General features: G+C 34.8%; 1 protein-coding gene across 2 annotated transcripts in view; it reads left to right on the forward strand.

Annotated features, from left to right (window-relative positions):
- The window catches only part of LOC140751839 (proton-coupled amino acid transporter-like protein acs), a 41209-nt gene that overhangs the window by 9960 nt on the left and 5894 nt on the right, over positions 1–25355 (forward strand). Inside the window, exons 1-7 of one of the 2 annotated variants that reach the window (XM_073085911.1) lie at positions 6355–6464; positions 11701–11828; positions 19572–19655; positions 21366–21516; positions 23502–23623; positions 24089–24173; positions 24533–24774. In XM_073085911.1, the coding sequence (XP_072942012.1) occupies positions 11752–11828; positions 19572–19655; positions 21366–21516; positions 23502–23623; positions 24089–24173; positions 24533–24774 (761 nt within the window). In that variant the 5' untranslated portion in view covers positions 6355–6464; positions 11701–11751. Of the gene's footprint in view, positions 1–6354; positions 6465–11700; positions 11829–19571; positions 19656–21365; positions 21517–23501; positions 23624–24088; positions 24174–24532; positions 24775–25355 lie in introns of those variants that run through there. The other variant, XM_073085910.1, reaches the window with a different exon arrangement.

Raw genomic sequence — 25355 nt, forward strand, 5'->3', positions numbered from 1 at the left:
ATCTAATTCTGAACCAAATCGACCTATTCCAGTAACCTATTTACTTTATCTAAGTTAATTCGAGATGAAGCACAAATAATAAGTATATCTAATACCTTTAAACGAGCAGTTCTTGTATATATGTATATTTATATCAACGACCTCGGAAACGGCGCCAACGATTTTCTTGAAATTTTATATTTAAGGGGGTTTCGGGGGCGATAATTCGATCTAGATAGGTTTTATTTTCAGAAAATGTCGTTTAAAAAAACATATACGGTCGAATTGAGAAACCTCCTCCTTTTTTGAAGTCGGTTAAAAAACACAGAGCAAAGCTCGGTCATCCAGGTACTTAGTAAAATAAAATCAGGACAATATATGTATGTACAAATAGGTCAATGCCACCCTAACTACATTTTTTCCTAATCACATGAATCGGAATATCCACGTATGAAGAAGTATACATAAGGTTCATATTATCACAGATACAATTAATAGTCATTATCTTTACCCAAAATATACTTTGTGGTTTACCATTTTCATACTCATCATATGATTGATTATTATTATAAATATGTCTTATTATGTCTTAGACCAAAAAAGGTATACTTCGTCTTACGAAACATTGAAAAATCTTATGAACACACTACATCTACTTTACTGAATTCAGTACACTAAAGAAACTCTTATTTCCAAATAAAAGAAAACCTTCGATACTAAATGTCTTTTCTTCGATACGTTCGATTACTTTTAGATGTGTAGGTTATTTAACAATGTTTTCCGTCGATGACAAAATGAGTGTTATTTATTTCTAAAAGGCAAAAAATCAATGGTATCGGGAATTCGAACCAGGTTAACGCCAGAACTTCAAACCACTAAGATATCACTGCTAAATTTCTAGACAAACCTTTCCTATTAGACTCAAACCGGAGATAACGACCTTTAACATATTTGCTGACAAGTCCGTCACGATCAAACATTAGCTCAAGAAGTTTCTTCAAAATTCATTTACTTTACTTTCATTCAAGTCTATCGTACACCGACCTAGGCTTTATACAGCCTTGAATGAAATGCTTCCGACTCACAAGGTTAGAAGTTATTTATATATCAATGTTTACCGACTTTTCCTTATATGCATTGGACTCGTTAATTTGTAAATTTCCATGTGTAAAGTTTATGTAATGTTATGAATAATATCCTAACACAAATGCTCAACAGTTTAAAGCAGTTATATTTCAAGGAGATAATTATTATAAATAAAACTGACTGCTTAAAAATATAGCCTTTAAAACTCTCATAATTCAGACGATTCCCACGACACATCATATTTAAATCCGTCTAGCCGTTTGCGCAGCTGGGCATCAATGAATGAAACATACATACATAAGTATTACATACGCCCGAAACACTACCCTCCGCAATCGGGTCAATGAACTCTACAAACATTTTTTGCAAAATAACATTGCCACGCCTCCACGCCACTTGTTTATAAGTTTTAGGCACAAAAAATATGTTTCATAGAATTTCTTTTACAATTTCTTCTCGCTAAACGAATCACCTTGCAAAGCGATGATTTTGATACTCAAAATTAATTTGATAAAAAATCTGCTATGAATATTTTTTTTAAGCTATTGCATAGCTTTTATCGCGGGCTTTGAGCGCGGCGACCGAATCGAGAAATTCCGTAACGAAAATAAGTAACACCTTTCAACAACTCGGTTGCCTGGAGACTTGATATCCAACTATCAAGTCTCCAGGCAACCGAGTTGTTGACTGTCAATAGAAAAATATGGATATAATTGAATAAAGTATTATTTTACATTCCTTATTATTTTATTTGATATTGGCGACGAGATGTCGAATGAACTAAAAAACAATAAGGAAATACGAGCCACATTACGTGGGTTAATGAAACGAACCGAAAATTACATTTCGGGAATAGAAAAAATTGACATTGAAGAAATAAATATACGACTGAATTCTTTACAAGAAAATTTGAACAAATTCTACGCGATTCAAGAAAAAAATTGAATGGCTTACAGAAGAAGAAAATTTAGAAGAGGAAATAAAATACAGGTACGAATTTGAAGAAATATATACAAAGCTAAAATTTGAATTTTTGAATGTACAAAAAGAAAATAATCGGCTAATACCTGAATGTTCTTTTATATCAGCAAGAGCGGAAGTTTATTTGATAAACTGTTAACTGTCAAGGCACGCTTGAGACGTACACCTAATACAAAAGAGTTATCACCTTATCAGTTAATGTTCGGCAGAGAGGTAAGAACCTATATGCATGCCTTATTTAAGAAATCCGCCCCACTATCCAGATTACATTACAATGCACCGCCAACGCAGGAGTTCGGACAAGGTGATAAGGTACAAGTCCGCAGTTACTCAAGAGTTAAATGGGAGTTCAGAGTCGTCATCCGAAGATTAGGAAGACTCCATTATGAAGTCAGAACTGAAAATGGCATACTGGTGCGCCGTCACCTTGACCAAATGCTGCCGGCGCCCCTGGTGGTGTAAGTGAAAATAGCGGTGGAGGACTGTTGGATATCAAGTCTCCAGGCAACCGAGTTCTTGACTGTCAATAGAAAAATATGGATATAATTGAATAAAGTATTATTTTACATTCCTTATTATTTTATTTGATAACCTTAATTCGTCAACTTGAACACAGATGGCAGTAATACACATTTTTTTATAATCCGTGCAGAAATCTTAAAAATGCGTGAAGTATATTTTATATTCCCATTATAAAATTTAAAATTATATTACCATATTATCCAAATAATATGTTTTATCAACATAAGCCATGTTGAATTCTGGATTGATAAAATAACGTAAAAGAGTGTTTGTTATTTTTAAACGTACAATTACAACTGACAGACTTGACAGCACAAAATCAAAACGCCATTATGATTTATGGTACAAATAATTTGTGTACAAAGTGTTTTAAATATGAATAAACAAAGTGCATTTATTAATGAAAAATGCGATGTACCTGTAACATTCGGCCAAATGTCACAGGCACATCGCATTGATCCATTTGTATTGCTGGTTGTTAATACTTTATGTCACTTATTAAATACTTTTCTATTTTATATTTTAGAATGTTCAGTCTTGCTTGGGAGTTATGAAATGTCAGCTGATATTTGCAATGTCTTATATAATGGAGATATGATAAAATAGTGGATAAAGATGTATTAATGTAAATGTTGATGATTATGGAGGAATATATTGTATTTCTGGAATTCCTTCTGAGCGTTTTCATAGCATAAAAAATGCTATGCAATAGCTTTACCGCGGCAGTCTCCGAGTGCCACACGTATTTTTTTATTTTTTTTTTTTATTGTACTGATCGTAAAATTCAATAATAAACATTAGGTTTTTCTAAGGAATTAGTAAATACATGCTACCAAATAAAAAATAAGATAAAAGTAACGGAATTTTCATTAAGTGTATGTACATTGTAAATATATTTGTTTAGACTCAAGAGTGACGCTTTCTCTTTCGCTCTTGAGGCTTTGCATTTATCGTTGTTTGTGAGAATTTTATTTTTTTATTTATTGATCCGGTGGTGTAGTGGTTACCAACCCGACCATGAAAACGGTTCCGTGTACGATCTCCATCTTGTCAAACACGCAAAACTTGTATATCTGGTATTGATCAGTGTTTAATCTTGTATAATAATAATGTGTGTTACACATTACTATTAATAAAAATCCATGCATTTTTTGATACACAATATTTTCATATTTTTGTCTCGTTCCTTGAAGCGTACACTTATGACGTCTTATCAAAAATCTAAGTCTATAACTGACATTGTGATTAGCCTGAGACTTCACTTAGATTAGTAGCTAATCTAATTTAGCGCGAAAATAGTCTAGATAAAATTTATGACTGCAAGAAATTTAGCCTCAGTTTTACAGTATTCTTGAGAAAAAGGTAATTTACGTCGTAAGCACAGACGATAAGGATACAGTTTGTACAAGTCTCAATAGCCTGCATCCGCTTGGATTAGGCAGATTGTTCATCGCCACTTGACGAAAGTATTTACAACGGTGTACACTGATAACGGGCCATTGTAACTCATAGCCGTACAAATAATACATACATAGTAGATATGCTGTGCGAAATGGGTTTAGTCCCGCGATTTATAAATTAATATTGATTTTTTTTTTAAATATAATATAGGAGTAGCAAACGATCACGCAGTCCATCTGATGGTAAGTGCCTATAACTGCCCCCTGCCAAGGACTAAGCTGGAACGCCTCAGATAAATATGTCTCCCTTATCACACCCTTCAAAACCAGACAGCAACGCTAAACACTGCTGTTATGAAGCAGAAATAGGTGCGGCGGTGGTGCCGCCGGAGTCGAACCACAAAGCGCTCTACCACCTTCAGTAATCGATCTTTAAAGTTAGGCAACGTCAATAGCTGTTGAGAATTCATTCGGTGACCTCTAGTAACTAGAATTCTTGCTTCCGTTCTTTAGAGGGCGCGTTGCGTCAGTCGTCGTAATTTTAATTGGGTAGCAAGTGTTAAACTTTATCGAAGGATCTTTACCCGACTGCGGAAGGTAACCTTTTTCGAGCGTATGTATGTGTTATTGAGCAAGTCCTACAACCCAGCACGTCTGTCAGCCCATGACGTAACAGATTTAACATAAATATGTCGTTGAATGCGTCTACATTATAGGAGTAACCATGGATATGTTTTTAGGTTTTTATAATAATTGACCAAATATTTGTGGCCTTTTCCATTATTAGATTCTACCTGAACCCGATCACAGATGTGTTGCCACTCCTGAGAACTATAACGCTCGCCGCATATGTAAATTAGCTGCCACCCACACTCTGCCACCGAAACGCAAACTGCTTCACGCAAAGCCAGTGTAGCGGAGATACCTCCTCGGTCAAACCATACAGACTTTACCACCTTACAAATGAAATATCTCTAGTAGGTATTATGATACAAATTCGGTATTCGCCAAATACAAAATGAAAGCTTATATAAATAATGTTTTAAACAAACGATCATGTTAATTCAAACAAGGTACTCTCATTAATCACATCATTCTGCTCAGCCGAAAGCCGTCATACGGATGAATCCTTAATGAGCTTAAGATTCTCGAGAATGTCAGATTCCTTAATCGTCTTAGATGGTATTAAATATTCTTATGTTAAAATTTGTCTCACATTTGAATATATATTTTATTATCTTATAAAATTATTTACAAGTGTTTTATTATAATATAGGAGTAGCATACGAGCATGCAGTCCACCTGATGGTTAGTAGCTGCCGCCTGTAATCTGTAATCAAACCCCAGATCGGATAAGTATTCCTACCTGAGGTCGGCTTCAGATGCGCCGCTACCCTAATAGAAATAATACCAATATTCTTACAAATTAATATTTTTCTATATAAATAAAGTAAATAAAATAATATTATTTTGTATACCACGTCGATGTCTGACATGTTCGAAGTCAGTAAATATAAACGAACCGTAATATTAAAAATTACAACAATATACGTATAAAAAATGCAAACACAAGCATGCCACATTTTTTGAAGTACCCACCAATCGAAAGGAAGTGATCTTGAGAGCTTCCAATGATTTGTTACTATTTGTTATATCTAGATACAGCTGAATAAAATTTTTGTTATAAAACAAAAAATGATGCCAATTTGGCACGATCATATAGAAATCATAAAAGGTTTCTTTGTGAGTGAGTGAGTATTTGAGTGTAATACGGGTAGCGAAACATTTGTTTCAGATAACTTGAGGCCCTTTTGTATCTAATATTCTGATACTTAACCTTTGTTTTTTCTTTTCGAGGGGGAAACCTTCAAAAGGTACCGGGTGCCGTGGGAGCGACACGGGGTTATGTGGGACTTTTACCGCACTAAAACCCCCCCGGTGGCCGTCCTCGGCGCTGCGTAGAGGACTCCGGGATCTCCAAAGGAACGCGACCGGAGTCCTCTAGCGCACTGCCCCGTCGGGCTCCGCCCAGGTGACTTTGTGTCACCACACCGTCTGGCGTACACGACGGAATGCGACCACACATACCGTCGTCCTTCCCGGGGTCACTAGCCGGGCGGTTCGAGCTCCCACTCTTGCCTGATACTTAACCTATGTTAAGCTTAACCCTATGTTAAGCATCAGAATATTTGTATCAGAATATCACTGTACACTCATTGGTATTCATTTCAGTGAGACTGTAAAACGTATTTTCTTTAAACGTTCCAATGAAAACACGAGTGACAATAACCGTTTAAATCTGAAAAACATGCACTAAGCATCTATTTACTCCGTGATAACCAAACGACGGCATACGATAGTTTTACATTTGTTTTTACTGAACCATCACTCGTTCGACTCGTATTTGACGAGTGGTTATAAAGGAGAGCACACGTGATTAGATAACAGATGAATCTGGTTAATTCAGAATATCTCGCAACCTTCTTCCTTCTAATTGTAAGTAAATACCTTACTCTAATATTGTTGTGTAAAATTTATGTGCTGTTGTATATGTTCCTATGTGAGTGTTTTTTGTCTTTTGTAAGACATTTTTCAACTGAGCTTATAGATATAATTATGGATTTGCGAATGCGTGTAAAATTTTACTTTTATCTTCTATGTAGCTGATGAACTACATTGTTCAGAGAAACGAAAACCTATATAATTATTGTTTTTTTTTATTATTTTCTCTACTAAAACAACTCTTACGAGTATACATTTTTTTTTGTATGAATTTCATATTACATTGATACAAACGTGCCAGCACTGCTGTATTTCTAAAGGCAATAAAATATTATCATTTATGCCATATTATGTTATAATGTTTACATTTACATAACAAGAAGGTTACATTTACATATATTTTGCATATTGACAACGAATTACTCTTTCTACACTCATAATTTCATAGTTTTCAAGGTGGTAGAACTTTTCATGTTTCAGCTCTCGGGGCACCACCAATATGTATATTTCTGTTTAAAACCACGTTGTTAAGCGCGGCTATGTGTTGAAGTATGGTTGTGGTAAGGCAGGGACTTATTTGAGGCAATCCATTTTAGTCCTCGGTAGCAGCCATCTGCGACCACCTCTGGTAGTACTCTAATACTATCTGGGGTTGATTATACAGATATTAGCTATACATGTCGATGTCGCTGACTACAGGTGGTTGAAATACTTTTACTATTTCTATATGTAATGTAAAATACATGAAAAGACACGCGTGGCGGAGCGAGCACCGTACGGGTCTGACGTGCATGGGGTTCCAGGTTCGATTCCCGGCCAGACAGATATCTGTATGATGTATTTAGATATATTTTCTGTGTCTGTCTTTGTGTGTGCCTATGGCAACCACGATACAGAGAATCCTAGAGTGGGGCTGTGAGTGTAGAAAGCGTTTATATTTATTTTTATGTTTTTATGATTATACAAACATAAGTGAATACAAAAATACCCAGACCCAGAAGATAAATTTATAAGAAAACCCTAGGCTTTGAACCCTGAATCCTTTGCACGACAGACATATTATGATGATGCGGTGTTTGGAAGCTGGTTTCACATCAAATGTGTTATTAAATTCAAACCAAGCGCACACAACTAATCTTCATCAAGGCTGTTAATCACAACTCTACAATACAAATCCCCTTCATTGTTACCTCATAAATACTTTAACTTTAGGGGTATTGCACACTAGTGAAAATTATCCGAAATAAAACTCTTCCAAATGCGAATAAAATTTGCACCGGAATCCTTCGTGTTCAGAAACCATCATGATATGTTGAATACTATATAATATTTTTATTAAAAGTATTTTAGTTTTATCATTTTACATAGTACTCGTAAATATAGAATTACAAACATTGCGAAAATGGAAAAAGGCCGATAAAGGCCGATAAGGCCTCAGGCCGGCCACAGATGCGCCGCTACCCCTGAGGACTAAGCTGGAACGCCTCGGAAAACTGTCTCTCGTACCACACCGTACAAACCGGAACGCAGCAGTGTTTAACGCTGTTGTTATGAGGCAGAAAAAGGTACAAAGGGTTCACCTTCAAATGTGTTCAATCTAGTTTCTTGTGTAGGTACCACTTTATTTCTAACTTTTTTTAGTATTTGCTGTTATTGCCAATGTCTACCTATTAGATATAGTTGAAGAGATAGATACCTGTCACAGACGGACAGACGGCCGGTTAAAGAGCGGAAACTTAGTTACTAATTTAATATGAAAATCGGTCAAATGGCTGTAATATTATACTATAGAATATTTAAAATTCCGCGGTGCCTAGTTGTTGGTTAATAGGATTTGGAACCTTGACGCCATTATAAAGCACTTTCGTGTTATACTTAATTATGGGGATTTCCCACCCTCTCACCCAACATCTTACGACATTGTCAACAAGGGGTCTTGGGAGAGATTATTCAGATCTCAAAGATACCCTTTATGACCGAGAAGATTCTCTAGGAGACGATTATTCCGGGATTATTAATATAAGCCAACCCCACTATTTAATAATGCCTCACAATTTATCCGTTTAAAGACCTAGTGGTTAAGAAACTCGGCCTCTCGATCGAGGGGTCCAAGGTTCAAATCTCAGGCTCGCATAACTGATTTTTCAAAGTTATATACATATTAGAAATTAATTATCACTTGCTTAAACGGTGAAGGAAAACATCGTGAGTAAACCTACACACTGAGAGATTCATTAAATAGTAAGTATGTCTAACAATACGCACTTGGCCAGCGCGGTAGACTATGGCCTAATTCTTCTCATTCTGAGATGATACCTGTGCCTAGCAGTGGGATAATAATGGGTGGTTGATGAAGAGGCCGACATAGCCCTACCTCTCCCACGGGAGTGGATCTATGAGATTTTCTCCGCTTTAAAAAAGCTAAACTATATTTGCAATTTTTTAGTAGCTAAATATCTTCATAACGTTTATACAACACGTTAGAAGTGTTTCTTTATGGTGTATTCGTTCTTTTGGGACGCCATTCTATTTGGAGTTGATTGCGGATGTCCATGGACGGCAGTGTTTACTTATCATTAGGTAGACTCTACAATCGTTTTCTACTTCAAATTCATAAATCAACATTGTTTGAAATACAGAGGTGTTTTAGAATCAAACTTGAATCCCAGTGGCCAAACCTCAACGTGCTTTTGCTAATATTTTACTTAAGTATCTTCACAAATATACATATAAATAAAATTGGAGTGTCTGTTTTGCACGACTCATGATGCGAAGCATCAGAGAGTGCTTTACGATCGAAAAAATTTTTTCGCTTCATTTTGGCGGCTATTTTTATTATTATAGCCTTGATAGTTCACGGAATCAAGATATTTTGCATACTATTGTCGAGATAATTTAATGGAGATTAATTCCATACTTTTTAAAAATTGATTTACTGCAATAGAATTGGAAAAAAACACCAAAATAGGTCAAAAAAAATTCCTGTCCGTCATGTGTGAAACCTGAAAACACTGTAACTTGTGAAAAAATCCATCATTTGAGTTAAAAAAAAATTTAAATTAAAAAATTCTAATCGACGATTGTAGGTCACTGAATGCAAATGGCTAATTTTTAATATTGAAATAACCCCTTTTTACTACATGCATATGAATATACATACAGCACATACACCAAAATAACATTTTTTACAATTTTTGTCTGTCTGTTTGTTCTGGATAATCTCTGAAATGGGTGAACCGATTTTTACGGGACTTTTATTGGTAGGTAGCTGTTGTAAGTTGTACCTTAGGCTACTTATAGTTTAGAACTAGCTGTGCCTCGCAGTTTTCTTTTTATCTTTATATGTATAGATAAACTTTTTAAAGCGGGCGAAATCGCAGGTGAAACCGCGGGGCTCAACTAGTTTCAAATATAAATACCTACACTAAAATGTATCATAATGGAACGTTTATTTTACGCTTCGAGTGAAGCAAGTAGGCTTAATACATTATAACTACATAGTTTGATAATAGATACCTCGGGGGATAATCAGTGTAAACAAACTCATACGTTATATCGGACAATGAGAATAAACAATAGTTATGAATTATGATCACCTGCGATTAACTAATCGGTGAAGTCATAAGAAACGTAATAGAACATGTACTTTGGGTAATGCGTGATTTGATCGTCTTGTTCAGTACCCTTACCATGAGTTTTCAATACATCCCACAATTTTACGTTACGTTTACTCAATCCATTATTATTTTCCGTTTGCTTCCGTAGACTGAGTAAACGTAACAATAAGTAAGTGCTCAAGTATATGTTCGCAAAAAGAGAGACAAAACATAAATTGCCATTTCGTCAATTTAGACATTTAATGTTACGTTACTGACACTTTAGTTCTGATACAATCCGCTAGGGGCGCTAATTGGAATTTGTATGGGCGAATACAAATACCAAAACAGTCATATTTGTCAAAACGTTAAAACTCATGGTAAGGGTCAGATTTCATTAACTTATTTTCAAGGTGTTAAACCCTCTGTCATTCTTGTTGCGCAGATTTCATTTACTCATTCTCAAGGTATTAAAATAATTTTTGATTTAACTCCAGAGGCAGCAACGCCACACCATTTCTACCATGTTAAACGCTTCTCCTGTTCCGATTTAAAGGATGTAAGAAAGATATAAATGATAAAGCAAAGCATCTGTGGCAGGTAGGACTTAACTGGTTGGTTTCAGATTTCCATGGGTAATATTGACCACTTATCATTCTGGACAGCATACTTATTTGCAACTTCAATCTTCTAAAAAAAGGCCCCGCTGAAGGGTTCAGGGTTTAACTGAATGTGGATTTGAGTAAACTAAACAATCTTATTCTAATATGGATTAAGTATAGAAAAGTTCAGTTAAACAACAAACTAAAGAGTTTGAAATTCTTTCAAAACGCCCATAACGCCTGCGATAATGTTTAACAAGTGCAAGCACAGAATCACACATGAAATGAAGCCACCTCGACCTCGACTGTAACCCATTCTTTTTTTTTTTTTTTGTTAACGAGGGGGAAACCTTCAAAAGGTACCCGGTGCCGTGGAAGCGACACGGGGTTATGTGGGACTCTTACCGCACTAAAATCCCCCCGGTGGCCGTCCTCGGCGCTGCGTAGAGGACTCCGGGATCTCCAACGGAACGCAACCGGAGTCCTCTTAGCGCTGTGCCCCGTCGGGCTCCGCCCAGGTGAGCTTGATGCTCACCACACCGTCTGGTGTGCACGACGGTATGCGACCACACATACCGCCGTCCTTCCCGGGGTCGCTGGCCGGGCGGTTTGAGCTCCCACTCTTGCCGTCCGCAACCCCGGAAGCCCCCTTTTAGTCGCCTCTTACGACAGGCAGAGGATACCGTAGCCCTATTCTGGTCCCGGAACTACAGGGACAAACCCATTCATTCTTATGTGTTATACAACACAACTCACAAACACGATTGTTTTTCAGAAAATGTTTTCTAAGCTACTCAACGACACACAATTATCTCGTTCTTGCATCTATTATTAAAGCATTAGCATAATGTGTTATGCTTCTTCACACCACATTAAGAATGACATTAGAAGACGAATATATTAAGGAAAAACAGTCGATGTTTTCATTCGACAATAACCATCGTCTGAAAATACTTTAACAAACAGTAACAGGAACGTGTTAATTAATAATGATTATTTAAATGTTTTACAAATTACTTGTCTTATTTACAGGTAAAGTTGGTGGCAATGCGAAGGAGGTAGGCGATATAACAACATACAGAGATGTCTATGAAGAAAGTCAGCATGGAGATGAACGGAGACGCACCTGTTCGGCCCGTCATGGACAATTATAGTTCTAAGTAAGTACTCATAATATTTTGTCGGCATTATCAATATATGTTATCCTACTGTTGTTGTCTTCTTGCCGGGTGAAAAAGCTTAAATTACATCACCACGCTGAGCAACTCCAGACTCGTAGAGATGACTCTTTTTTGAGATCGTTTTTAAAGAACTCTCAGGCGTACAGGTTTCCTCACGATATTTTTCTAAACCACTAAAAATAATATGTATGTGTAGATAAATTCCAAAAATCAAAAATGCTTGCATGTTTGCCTATATTTGACCCTTGAATCTTCAAGGTAGAAAACGGAATAAAACGAAACGTACAAAAACGAAAGGAAATGAAAAAATAACCTTGTTACGATCTATTCTGTGTGCGACAAAGACACGAACGAAACTTTAACAAGGGCTTATGAATAGCTTATTACAAAACAAACTGAATTAACCAACTTAATCAAAGTTAATCCCTTTATACTGCTTAATTAAGAAACTCGAATGTCTCGTGATAAATACACAGTACAGTTAGACTTGCAATAAAAACGAACTGAGCACAAAATGGACGGGTTTAATTGCGACTGCGTAACTAATTTGCAAAACGTCGTGGAAATAATAAAATATCACATTCCAATAAATAAATTGAAGGCAATTAAGAACATAAATATGCATCAAAGGTAAAGTACAAAATTATCACAAAAATAAAAATAAAGACTACTTAAAAATTTAACCTATGTCGCTCTACAATTTTATTAAGATGAATCCAACGACATCTCATATTTTGAAATTCGACAAGTCGTTTGGGCTGCAGAGCATACTAAAGTTCGAGCAATACATAAGCTCGATAAACATCGCCCTCCGCAATCAGGTTCTCCGCTTTTTATATTTTTTAGATCCCAATTTTAGAAGATTGGTTTTAACAAAATTTTAATTGTTAAATGGCACACAGAAAAACACCCAAACTATCATTTTGGATTTTTCCATATTGCATATAAATTATTAATTTCACGGTTTGAAGGAAATGTTATAAGGAAACAAATAAAGAATTCTTCATAAGTTTTAATAGATAAACTATTAATTCGTGCTTGGCTGACGAAGTAAACTAGGGTTTGAATCCTATTCATTCTAATTACGGACTAAAGCCCAGCAGTGAATCTATTGAGTATTTTTCAACCCTCATAATGATCATCAAAACGGTCTGACCAGGAGAAAATTGAAGTAACTGACAAAGTCAGTGCAGATGTTTTAAAAAACGAAAACCTTGACTGCGTAACTCATAAAAGCCGTACTGAAACGAAATATTAAAAACGCTTTTTTGAAAATTTTTAAGGTATCCAGTATTACTCTCATTGCCAAGATGAATCGAATTACATACACCTCATGTTTAAAACCGTCAAACCCTAAAGGCTGTAGAGTTTGCCAAAAAACATTACCCTACTTTAGGCGTAGTCGGATATGAAAAAAAAACAAATAAATTTATTTGAAACCGTCTTTATTAGTAGTATATCTATGTTTGAAACAGTTTGTGTTGAAATATATGACACATATTCACGAAGATTATTTATCACATGAACTTACGCACTTATACAATCCAGTGTGCGTTGCTAAAATAACTGTGCATACTTTCAAACCAGTTTCAACAAAATAACATACCGTTCGAATTTGAACGTTCGAATTAATTTCAGCGCAACTACTAATTGGTAGACTACCTTTGAAAATATTGTTTTTTTAAGATTTCTCCGGTATGCAGTTTTCCTCACGATGTTTTACTTCACCGTAAGCAAGTGATAATTAATCTCTAATACGTACATAACTTTAGAGCTGCGTGCCTGCATTTTGATCCGCGAAAAAGAACACAAGAATCGAAAAAAGTATAGGTCTAGAAAATGATTATAGTTCAATTTGACGCTACTAACAATAAAATTATAAATAACACGACGAATCAATAATCGACTTGGTAAAAATTGATCCTGTAACAACCAAAATCGTATTTCAAGAAACCAAGCGCCATATTTGTGATTACGCATAGTTAGGGCCGGGTGACACCTGAAACTGTATATTAGGCTCTGAAAATAAAGGAAAACCTTATATTTGTCCTGACAATAAAGAAAATATGTGTAATTGAGCATATTCAGGGGCAAGCAACATCATGAAACATGATGGGCCTGATAATAAATGCAAAACGTATATATAAGTACTGATATAGTTAATTTAATCCTGATTCAAATCATAGTAATAATATTACCTATTGTTATAATAACTTCACACGATATCGATTTAGATGTACGACTATGATAAGGATTGAGGAAAAACAAAGTTAGATGCAAATACATTACAATAACAATAGGTTTAATCTACATATGTTAATATAACTCATACTTGCCTGTTATGTCGCCGGGAACCGTATTAGCTGGCAAGAAATAGAAGAAAAATGGCAAGAAAGAAGAAATTTAGAAATACATGTTACAAAATATTATTATTACCTTGATTTTTTGCTCTTGATTTGTGATAAATCATGCTCATTAGGAGAGGCCCAAAAATAATAATTAATTTTCAAGTGATCATTATTTTTGAAATACACGTAACTTAGCAAAATTAGAGGTGCGATTCTAACTACGATTCTAACTCGTACATTACATTAATAAACTACAACGTTATGGCCGAATTTCAATAGTAGTAACAATTCATAGCACACGAAAAATATGAAATTTTATTTAATGTTGAGAAAATGTCAAATGAATCAAATAACGAATAAAACTAATCAGACTTGCTACTCGTATACCTAACAAAAATATTTAAGAAATGACTCTAAACATTATTAGAAAAATACAAGAAAAGCACTCTCTTCCTCTTTTTAACGACCTTTTTACGTACGAATTCGATAAGGACATTGTGGTATGTAGGTAACGTCGGTAAAACCCACTTAAGAACTCGTACCATCAAGGTACCGATTACCTCAATTTACCACAAACACTAAAGAACAATGCGGTGTGTGACATGACCAAAAATATAATATATTTTCTGGCGAAGACAATACAATTTGTCACGATCTTTGTAAAGAAAACGAATGCATTTACGTCAATGTGGTCAATCAAAGATCATTTAAAAAGATATCGTTAACTCGCCTGTGGATTATTCATCAGGCATACTTACGGATGTTATCTTTCCATATATAAAATTAGATTTATAAGGAAACAAACGAAAACTGTCTGTATGTATATAATATTATCTTATATAATTATCATAATTAATTTAGTCCCTTTAGAAGTTCGATCTAGTCATGTCAAGTAATGATTTATGTATCAGATATTTAAGAATATTTAAATTCTCTATTCGAAAATTATTTATTTTATCAAATTTTATTGGATTTTAGCTGCTTATTTTCATTTACCATTCTTTAAATTTATTTAAGGACTAGCTGACCCGGAAAACTTTGTACCGCCTCAAAATCTATTTATCAAATATATTTCATATAAAATATAGCCTATGTTACTCGTGGATAATGTAGCTTTCGAATGGTGAAATAATTTTTAAAATCGGTCCAGTAGTTTTTGAGCCTATTTGTTAAGCCTAACTTTGTTTGTTTGTTTGATTGTAATTAATAGTCATTACAATCAAACAAACAAACAAAGTTTTTCTTTTTATAATATTAGTTCAGATAAAGAAAGTGGTGAACTGTTGTTACACACATAAATAGAGGACTCAATGCATAAAGTTTCTTTCGGGATATTCCTGAATGAAAGTGACCAAAAATAGTTTATCCGTGAGAAATAAATAAATAATAGTAGTTTTACTAGAAATTGTTGAAAATTAAAGTTTCTGTTAAAGATACAGAATAGGTAAATTTTAGGACAGAATTTAATAAAAAATAGTAAAATGTGGTAAACCCACAATAATGTAATGTAATCTTCGAACATGGAAGCTTCGAAGAATGAAGGAATATGTACCTACCATTTAACATATTGCTATCTTTATTTCCCAAAGAATGATTTGTGGTAATTTTATTATTACGCTATTTGCAGTTGCCTTACCTTTGCAGTTGCATCACGTTTCGATTTATATCTTATTTAATACTGAAGTGTTTTGTGGAATCGTTATTACAGTACAAATGTTCTTTGCACCAACAATGTACATACAAGAGATTTATTACCTTCTTTGTTCGTGTAAGGGAATGACGTAAAGTAAATCGAATAACTTCATTGTAGTAGAACAACAAGTACGTAACATATTTTTTATTTATTTATTGTAATATGAGTTGGGTAGTTGCTACTTCTAAAATAACCTCAACATACACACGGTAGTGTGGCAGCCAAGTTGTACAAAAAATGTAGACAGTAGAAAAACAAAACAAAAATCATTCAACGAAATTGTGAATTTCACTATTTGATGACAAATATTCGAAACTCACCGTAGAGCAACGTGACATTTTATTTTAATTATCTAAAAAATAATCTAAATTTAGTATAGCTAACAAACTAAATTCCGACAGAACAAATCGTCCTACTTTGAATGATTTGAAACCATTGATTACATACTATATATCCATTGACCGGAATAATATCCCCGCTTGAAGTAAAGATCCCAGCTCGCGATACCCGATGCCCAAAAAATAAGCTCGGTGCTCGAAACATAAATCCCTTGCCCGGCGCATTACCCCCTTGTGTAGCAAATTAATGCTTATTTAATAACGTTACGCCACAAAAGCATGAACTGAAAGAAAACTATTTCCTCCAAGGTTACAAAAACAACAGAGCCTTCATATAAATCGACCTAGATAAATTAATTGTATTATTATTATAATATTGATTGACAATTATGGCCACTTGACCTAACCACTTGTGCGCAACGCTAGAACGCAAATCAATATTTAACGTAATACACGATTCATGATGCAATGAAAAACAGTTATTACATCAGGGCATGGGGTAGATTGGGGTCAAATCATCACCAATTCTCTCAGATTGAACGCCAATTCCTCGCGTCAGTGTTATAACTTCATCAATGGTAATTACCACGGACCTCTTCAGATGCCATAATTTATAAGCAGAAACAATCTTGCATGCCCACAGTAGAGTAATGTCGTTGAAAGTATCAAAGTGTAAAGGAGCCCATTTATGGGATAAGTGCTTAACTCAAAAGAGTGGGAAGCCGTAAATAATCCTATTCAATGTGTAAATTCTATATATCGCTACGAGTATTGTATTACTTCGCAGTTTTGTGCCAAATTACAGATCGTTCCTTATACTTGCAGTCATATTCTTATAGACTTTTGTCCATGTTCGAATATGGCAGGATTTTGGCTTCCTATGACACCACTGCCCCTTGAAATACTTAACCATCAGTGTAACGTTAAAATAAAAGTGCGTCTGTCTGGGTTTGTATAGTTTATATAGAATTAATGACATACACCGGTACTAAAAAAAGTATTTCTTTGAAAAGTGTCGGCAGAAATAGCTATGTATTTTGATACGCGTATTAAAACATAAAGTACGTACCGTCATAAAAAAAAAAAAAAAAAACATTGAAAAGCGTCGACGTAAAACTGTAAAAATATTTTAATAGAATTCGCGGATTAAAACCAAATGATAATGTAGTAATTTCCCTGTTCATTCATTGAATAGTTCGTTCAATTGCATGAATTGCAAATAAATTGATTCAGCCAAATTTAGTTCCGGTCTCGCTTCATTATATTACAAACGTCCAATGTCATTCATTTATTACATGACATTGGTCGACTCATCCATTTGTCATAGTTCGTGACAGAAACGATTACTTACAATAAGTTGCATGTAGTGTTCATAAAAACAATGATTATATACTATCATCTATGACTATGACTATGATAATAATATGTAATGTCGAATGCTACAAGATTGTCAACCAAGAGTACTTTTTGTTAATAATCAATCTATCCAATATTTTACCTACCAAAGGGTGACACGTGACATTGTCATATCCGATCTTTGGTAGTAAAAAAGAGATAGATTAATTTATTAATGACGGGCTCTAACGTAATGTTATATCGGTATCCTTGTTAACATAATTGTGTTACTGTATATTGCCTATTTTTTTTTTACATTCGTTACCAGTCAGACCCGGATGAGTTATGATTCGAATACATATTACATTTCATTATGTTTTAATTACATGTATGAATACTAATAAGTAATAACACGTGTCATTCATCCAAGTCACTTTACGGGCTAAATACATTTTAGCAAATTGTGCTTCTGATAATATCAGTATCAATTTTACATCGCCCTCAGACTATTTTCATCTACAAAGCGTCTTCTCCTATTTTATGCAAAAACCTTCTGTACTACGATACTTACCACGAAAGAGGATTATATTCTATTTTTAGCTTCCTTTGTACTACCGCGCTAGTTAATTATGTAACAGAAAATAATCCTTGAAGAATTTTTGCTTGCACGTTATTTTAAACTTTTTAGGATTCCGTAATTTATTATATTATTTGAAGGTCGTAGAACTCTTTGTGGTTCCACTCCGGCGCCACAACCGCCACACCTATTTCTATCTAATAACAGCAGTGTTAGGCGCTGCTGTGTTCCGTTTTGAAGGGTGTGGTAAGGGAGACACACTTTTCCGAGGCGTTCCAACTTAGTCCTCAGGGGTAGCAGCGCATCTGTGGCCGACCTCAGGTGGACTGCATGCTCGTCTGCTACTCCTATATTATATAAAAAAAATCCGTATATTCCTAAAGGATAAATATTGGTCAAGTGCCAGTCAACAAGCGGACGGTTCCGTACCACCAACATTTTCGTATCACAAAAAATATTTTTAATAGCTGTTATCGTAGCAGTCATAGAAGTTAATGCGTTGTGAAATTTTGAACCGTCTACCTATTACGGTTCAATTGATAGTCATTTATTTTCAAGCTTTTTATTTTTAGTGTTTATTATTATAACGGCCACCGTTATACATACTCTGCAACCATTTCAAGTGGTTCTTCATTTCTATAACGGGTCAAGGCATAAATCCCTGTGACAGACGGACTGAAAGCGGAGGCTTAGTAGTAGGATTCCGTTTTTACCCTTTGGGTATGGTTTATTACTAAGCCTCCGCTGTTTGCAGTAAATTGTTGAATATTGTCACGTGTAGTTTTTCAACCTGTTTATAATATTATGAAAAAAATCAAAGGGGACAATATTTATGTACTAAAAATAATAATAAAATAATTATGTGTATTACTATTTTTGTTGGACTCAGTCCGGTAACCCTTAAAATTATACACACAATTCATAATATCTATTTCGACAATTTCAATTATATTTTTTACAGCAAATAAAAAATAATAATATGTTCACAGTATATTCGACGCTATCTCAAAATTACAAAGTTTATCCTGATACGACCTTACCCTTACCATGAGTTTTTACGTTTTGACAAATTTGACTGTTTTGGTATTTGTTTACGTATTGCCCATACAATCCAATCAGGGCCTCTAACGGATTGTATCAGAACTATAGTGCCAGTAACGTAACATTAAATGTCTAAATTGACAAGCGCGCTTTATGTTTTGTCTCTCTTTTTTGTGAACATGTAAGGACAGACAAAAATACTTGAGCACTTACTTATTGTTACGTTTACTCAGTCTACTGAAGCAAACGGAACAGTATAATGGATTGAGTAAACGTAACGTAAAATTGTGGGATGTGTTGAAATCTCATGGTAAGGGTACTGTCAACCAAAACTGTCGACCGAACTATAAGATAAATATTTTATAACATAATGTATTATTTTCCTTTCAGGATAGAATTAGCGTACAATGGATCAAGAGAAGATTTGGACCCCTACGTGCCCGCCGACCACAGACCGTTGGAGTCAAATACTTCGTGAGTATTTTATTAAGGAAATATCTTTAATAATAAAATTCCCCGCCCGGGCCTTCAATCCCGTATAAAAGAAAGCTTATTTTAGGGAACAAAACAAAAATATTCTGAGGCAGTATGAAATGTTTAGTATGCTGGCTGATTTTAAAGGTACAGGGCAGGTTTCAATGTACAAGTGTGAATTAGGGTTATACACAATTGTGGGTATACTACTATTACTATTACTATTACTATTACTATTACTATTACTATTACTATTACTATTACTATTACTATTACTATTACTATTACTATTACTATTACTATTACTATTACTATTACTATTACTATTACTATTACTATATTGTTAAAAGGTTATGAGGCTAGGATTTCTGTTTTAGTTTGAAGAACAGCTTAATAATAACAATAATATAGCTTTCTATTCATCGTCCTTTTTTGAATTTTGTATTGTGCTTCCTTTCAACATAAAGACCCAGAACAGAAACTGATTATCATTTATTTAGCTGTACCTGCCTGGTGTATGAACCTGAAACTTCAACGCGGCATACTTACAGTAATTTTATTAACCGCTACTAGTATTATTAATATCTTAAAGAATACCTATTTATCACTTCTGTTACATAAAAATACATTATGCAAACCAATAAATAACTCGCCAATACTTGTATAACTTGTTTTGCAAAAAAATATATAAAACCCGTACAGGCTGTGGCCAAAGGGACCTTAAACCGTATTTATCGGGTGAAGATTTTTAAATTGACAAAAAAGACGGCATTAAAATCACTGCCCACAAATATTCAGCCATGCCACTTCTATACTTATCAACAAATTCTTCGTTATTGTATACCTATTGAATTAAAAAAAAACAGAAAGCATCATCACTTATCATTCAACTTAAAAAACTGTTTAATAAAAAGTTGTACGCCTTGTTCCTCTCAGTTCTTATTAGTGATCGAAGTCTCAAGGCGACTAAAAAACTAGATCCTACCAATAAGGTCATTACACGAATATAATAGCATATTTTATAATAGCAGAACCTGTCAGAGGTTTTCTTACCTATCTATAATATATATATAATAATAATTATTATTATAAATATGGTAGGAACGAGTTTAAAAACTGCTAAATATTCACACGGTGTCAAGATCTATAAATCTCAAACAAATAAATAAACCAACATATATTTATATGCATTCACAGAGACAGAAAAAATAATACAAAGATTTCCCACGATTGAAATGTTCATGATTATTTCGAATATAAACATTGCGAAGAAGAGTTGGCACATCTTGAAACCAATTCACGGTAACTTAAACCACTATAGAGATAGATTAAACATCATGGAGATACACCCATTATTCTACACAACCATCAATATTGTCGTTTGACAATCCTAGGCAACCAATTTCAAATATCGATCTTTCGTAGGCAAAAATTGACGAAGTGCTGCTGTGTATCACTTTGAAGAGTGTTATAAGAGAGACATTTACACGAGGCCTTTCAATTTAGTTTTCGAGGATAACAACACGTTTATAAGTGACCTCAGGTAATACTGTGATCCTGAGCAGTGACCACTTGTCATCAAATGGTCTCGTTACCTACTCCTATATTATAAATAATGCAATACTTCCTATTTTTACTTATTATCGGTCCAAAAACCATGTTTATTATTTTTAAGACTACCTTAACCTACACCTTTGCCCAATTTTACAGATCATTTGGCGCCTTAGCTCATCTCCTAAAGGCCTCGCTAGGGTCTGGAGTGCTCGCCATGCCACTTGCCTTCAAGAGCGCCGGCCTCCTGGTCGGGAGCATTGGCACCATGCTGGTCGGCTTCATATGCGCACACGCGATACATGTTCTAGTAAGTGAATTATTGTATATTTATGGAACTGTAGTGACAGACGAATATTCAACGCTTGGTAGTAAGTCGCCCATACACGTCTGTAACCAATCCCTTGGATAAGTATGTCTCCCTAACCACTTAAGTATGTCGCGCTTAACACTGATGATATAAAAAAGTTGCCACTCTTATAAGTTGTGCTGGTGGTGTCTTTGGTGTCAAACCACAAACGGTTGTACCACCTTCAAATAATTTAAGGATCTTCGCCTTATAACATACCCAAACTTCAACATAGCAAATTTACATACTTTGCTGTCAGTAGCATGTTCATTGAAATACTTTTTATCCCACTATAGCGGAGCTCTCATCACAACAGGACAAGGCTTCGTCACGGTACTGTTTCAGAATGTTTTCAAACCGCCCTTATGGCCTTAGGCAAGATTTAATGACTCCTATTAGAATGTATTGTAACAGATTTATTTTGTAGAGACCTACGGAGGCATTAGAAGTCGTCATATATAATACATATTTATTCCTTATTACTACCGGAACGGTTTTATTCAAAGATAATTACGACCGATAGTATAAACAGAAGTGCTTTAGCAAAGCGCTACTAATGATCAATGTGCGATAAAGTACTTATTTGTTATTTGATAGTGTAACCGCTAACCGCAATACCTACATCTCGACCAATGAACTAGAGCGTCACACAAAGGCAATCTGTGTTGAGTAATAACCCTAAAACACTTTCTATTTCGGCCCTACTATACGCAATAGTAGTAGTTAATCTGATTATGTACTTGGTTACAAGGCCTTTATAACGCTGTTTAAGACTTTGAGAAAAGTATTTTAGTTCTATGAAAATATATAGATTCATTCTTGTGACTTCCATTGATTAAAACAATATATAATAATATAGATAGATGATTTTATTTGAATTATTGAACTAGCAACCTTCCACCTATAGTAGGTAAATGGTTACTTCCGCCCATAGACATCCGTAATCAATTGCATATAAGATTATACTTGAGGTTTGCCTCAGTTGCGTTGCTACTTCTGATTATTAAGTTGAAACACCTCTGGTACGTATGTCCTCTTGGCAACGCTAAGGACGGCCGGGGGGTTTTAGTGCGGTAAGCATCCCACATAACCCTGTGTCTCTCCCACGGCACCTTTTGAAAGTTTCCCCCTCGTAAAAAGGAAGTCTCCTATACCACTGGATCCCATACCATCCCGTCAAACTGGAACACAGCAACTTTGTTGTTAAGTTGAATGTATTATGAAAGTTTGATGATTTGTTACGTCATATCAACAAAAAATTAAAACACCTCATACTAGATCTTTGAGCCTTGTGGCAAAGTAGGAAGTTCTCACAAAAATAACACTCAATAAGTAATAAAAACTTGAATCTTCAAGAGTAACAAAAAAGTACCTAAAGAAATTACAAGAGTCGTTACTTCCCGTAAGTTTTATTAAGCTATGGGTAAGAAGACATATCAACCTTGCTTTCATATAACTTTTTATACCTATAAATTGTATGCCTATAAAAAGTTATATGAAAACAAGATTAAAGTATAACGAAGATATTTCATAATAATATCTCGCTTCACGCTATTATCCTCTCGAATTGACTGAAGTTTGACATAAATTTTAGAAAAACTTATCATTCATTGACAATAAATCTTACATTTATATTAATGATACCATTTCATATAGTTTAATTGGCTCTGTGAAACCGTTCTATTTGACAATAAAAAAATAAATAACACTTTTCCTCTCCATAACCTATACACTTGAATGCTTTTGACGTATAGGTAAATTCGCTCTCCCGTGAATTTTATTGAAATTATCCCTAATTGTTCTTAAATTAATAAGGAAACATGTTATTTACATTAAAAATTGATTTCGTTATAAAATAATACCAAAGAATATTTTTTATCCTTATAAAACCCCATGTATTTTAAATACTTATTACTATTTTATTACAAAAACATGTTTTTTTCCAGGTGAAGACATCTCAACAACTTTGCATAGAAGTGAAGAAGCCGTGCTTGGGCTACGCCGACACTTGCGACCTTGTGTTTCAACACGGCCCGAAACCCGTGAGAAGATTTGCACCTTTAGCTAGGTAAGCTTACTAATTGCCTAATTTTATTTGTAATGATTTTTTTATGAAATTCAACAAACGAGTATGTTAATCTGACGTTAGCAGTCCCTGCCACCTGATATCTGAAATTAACCCCAAAATGTATTAACTTATTTGAAAAAGACGCTTTCTACACTCATAGCTACACACTGGGGTTCCCTAAGTCGTGGGGGCCATCAACGCACAAAAAGATAAATACACAAAGCCACCCAGACCCAGAACAGTCTGAGTGAGGAACAAACCCGGAACGCTTTGCGCGTCACAGCGGTAAGGACACTGCTTCGCCATACGGGGCCATCAAGTTTCCCAGATCTATAATCAACCACAGACACCCTAGCCGAATACCCTACCCGAAGGTGTCCACAAATGCTTTGTCCTCCAACCCTTGTGGACTATACAATAGTGGTAGCAGAAGTTATAATTTTGAGAAAAATATTATAATTACAGGGAATTAGCAGATTGGGCGCTAGCAGTAACGCATTTAGGCGCTTGTTGCGTCTACATCGTGGTGGTCGCGGAATCCTTCAAACAGGTAAGCATTTTAATAAAATGATATATTAACGTAAACAAATCATGTGGCAGTGTTTACAAAGCACACTAATAAGCGAAATAATTTAAATATTTTTGTGCAAATTGATGTACCTATGGCGCTGTTGTCAAAGTCTAATTTTTTGAGACGCAAAAAAATAGCAACCAGTTTTTCAATGCGCCTGATTTAGTAACTATTGCAAACTACAATTATTGTTCTGCCGTGCTTTTGCCAAAGGCGTTTTAAAAGATAACACAGAACAGCAAGTCCCTAGTTTGCTGTATTAAGTATATGTTTTTTTATCATTTTCCACAATGCAAATATTGTTGCCTATACATATATATTTATAATGTTACTTCCAGGTATCCGATGTCTACGGCGGGCCTACCTGGTCGATCACCACCTACTGCGGCCTCACTCTGGTCGTCCTGATTCCTATAACCCAGATCACCAAGCTGAAGTATCTGGTGCCGTTCTCAGCCCTGGCCAACTTCGTATGGCTTGGATCTATCTGCATATCCATATACTACTGCTTGAGGGATCCGCCCCCGCTTTCGTCTCGAAATATCAGCACCTCCATTAGTGGGATACCTAATTTTATAAGGTAAATAATTTTGAACGTCAATATGATTATTAAGTTTAATCACAACCTAGTGGTGTAATTTTTGACTTATTCTGGGAATAAGTCCATCTTGATTTTTTCCAAAACTACAGCTTATGTTTTCTTCACACTTAGCCACTAGAATCTGCATGTAATAGAAATCAAACATTCAGGATCACTCCTGTGTGACACGGGCTTTTGCGCTTCATTGTTTACAATTGGATCAAGAAAGAGTATAAGGATCCTTCTTTCAATCATTCAATTTTTCATTCATGTATGATATGTATGTATTTCATCATCAATCAATGTTTTAATCATGTAAATATGTGCTGTGTTATCACATGCTTATACAATTTCATAAGCAAAATTACGTAACGGAAAGATTTTAGTCGCAGTACCGTACCCATTCTCGTAACTATGATAGACAACTTAATGTTAGAGAAAAAAACAGGATAAAATACAATTTTGTATTCATCGAATAGATATCTGCTACATATGATTAATATATCTGCTAGTCTGCATCGAATAGATTGCTGACTATTAAGTACAATAACCACACGCGGTTATAAATACACGTAATTGAA

The sequence above is a fragment of the Epargyreus clarus genome, unplaced genomic scaffold, assembly GCF_041222505.1.
Source record: "Epargyreus clarus isolate Ecla_fem2 unplaced genomic scaffold, WU_Ecla_fem_2.2 ptg000023l, whole genome shotgun sequence".
In the NCBI taxonomy this organism is placed as follows: domain Eukaryota; kingdom Metazoa; phylum Arthropoda; class Insecta; order Lepidoptera; family Hesperiidae; genus Epargyreus; species Epargyreus clarus.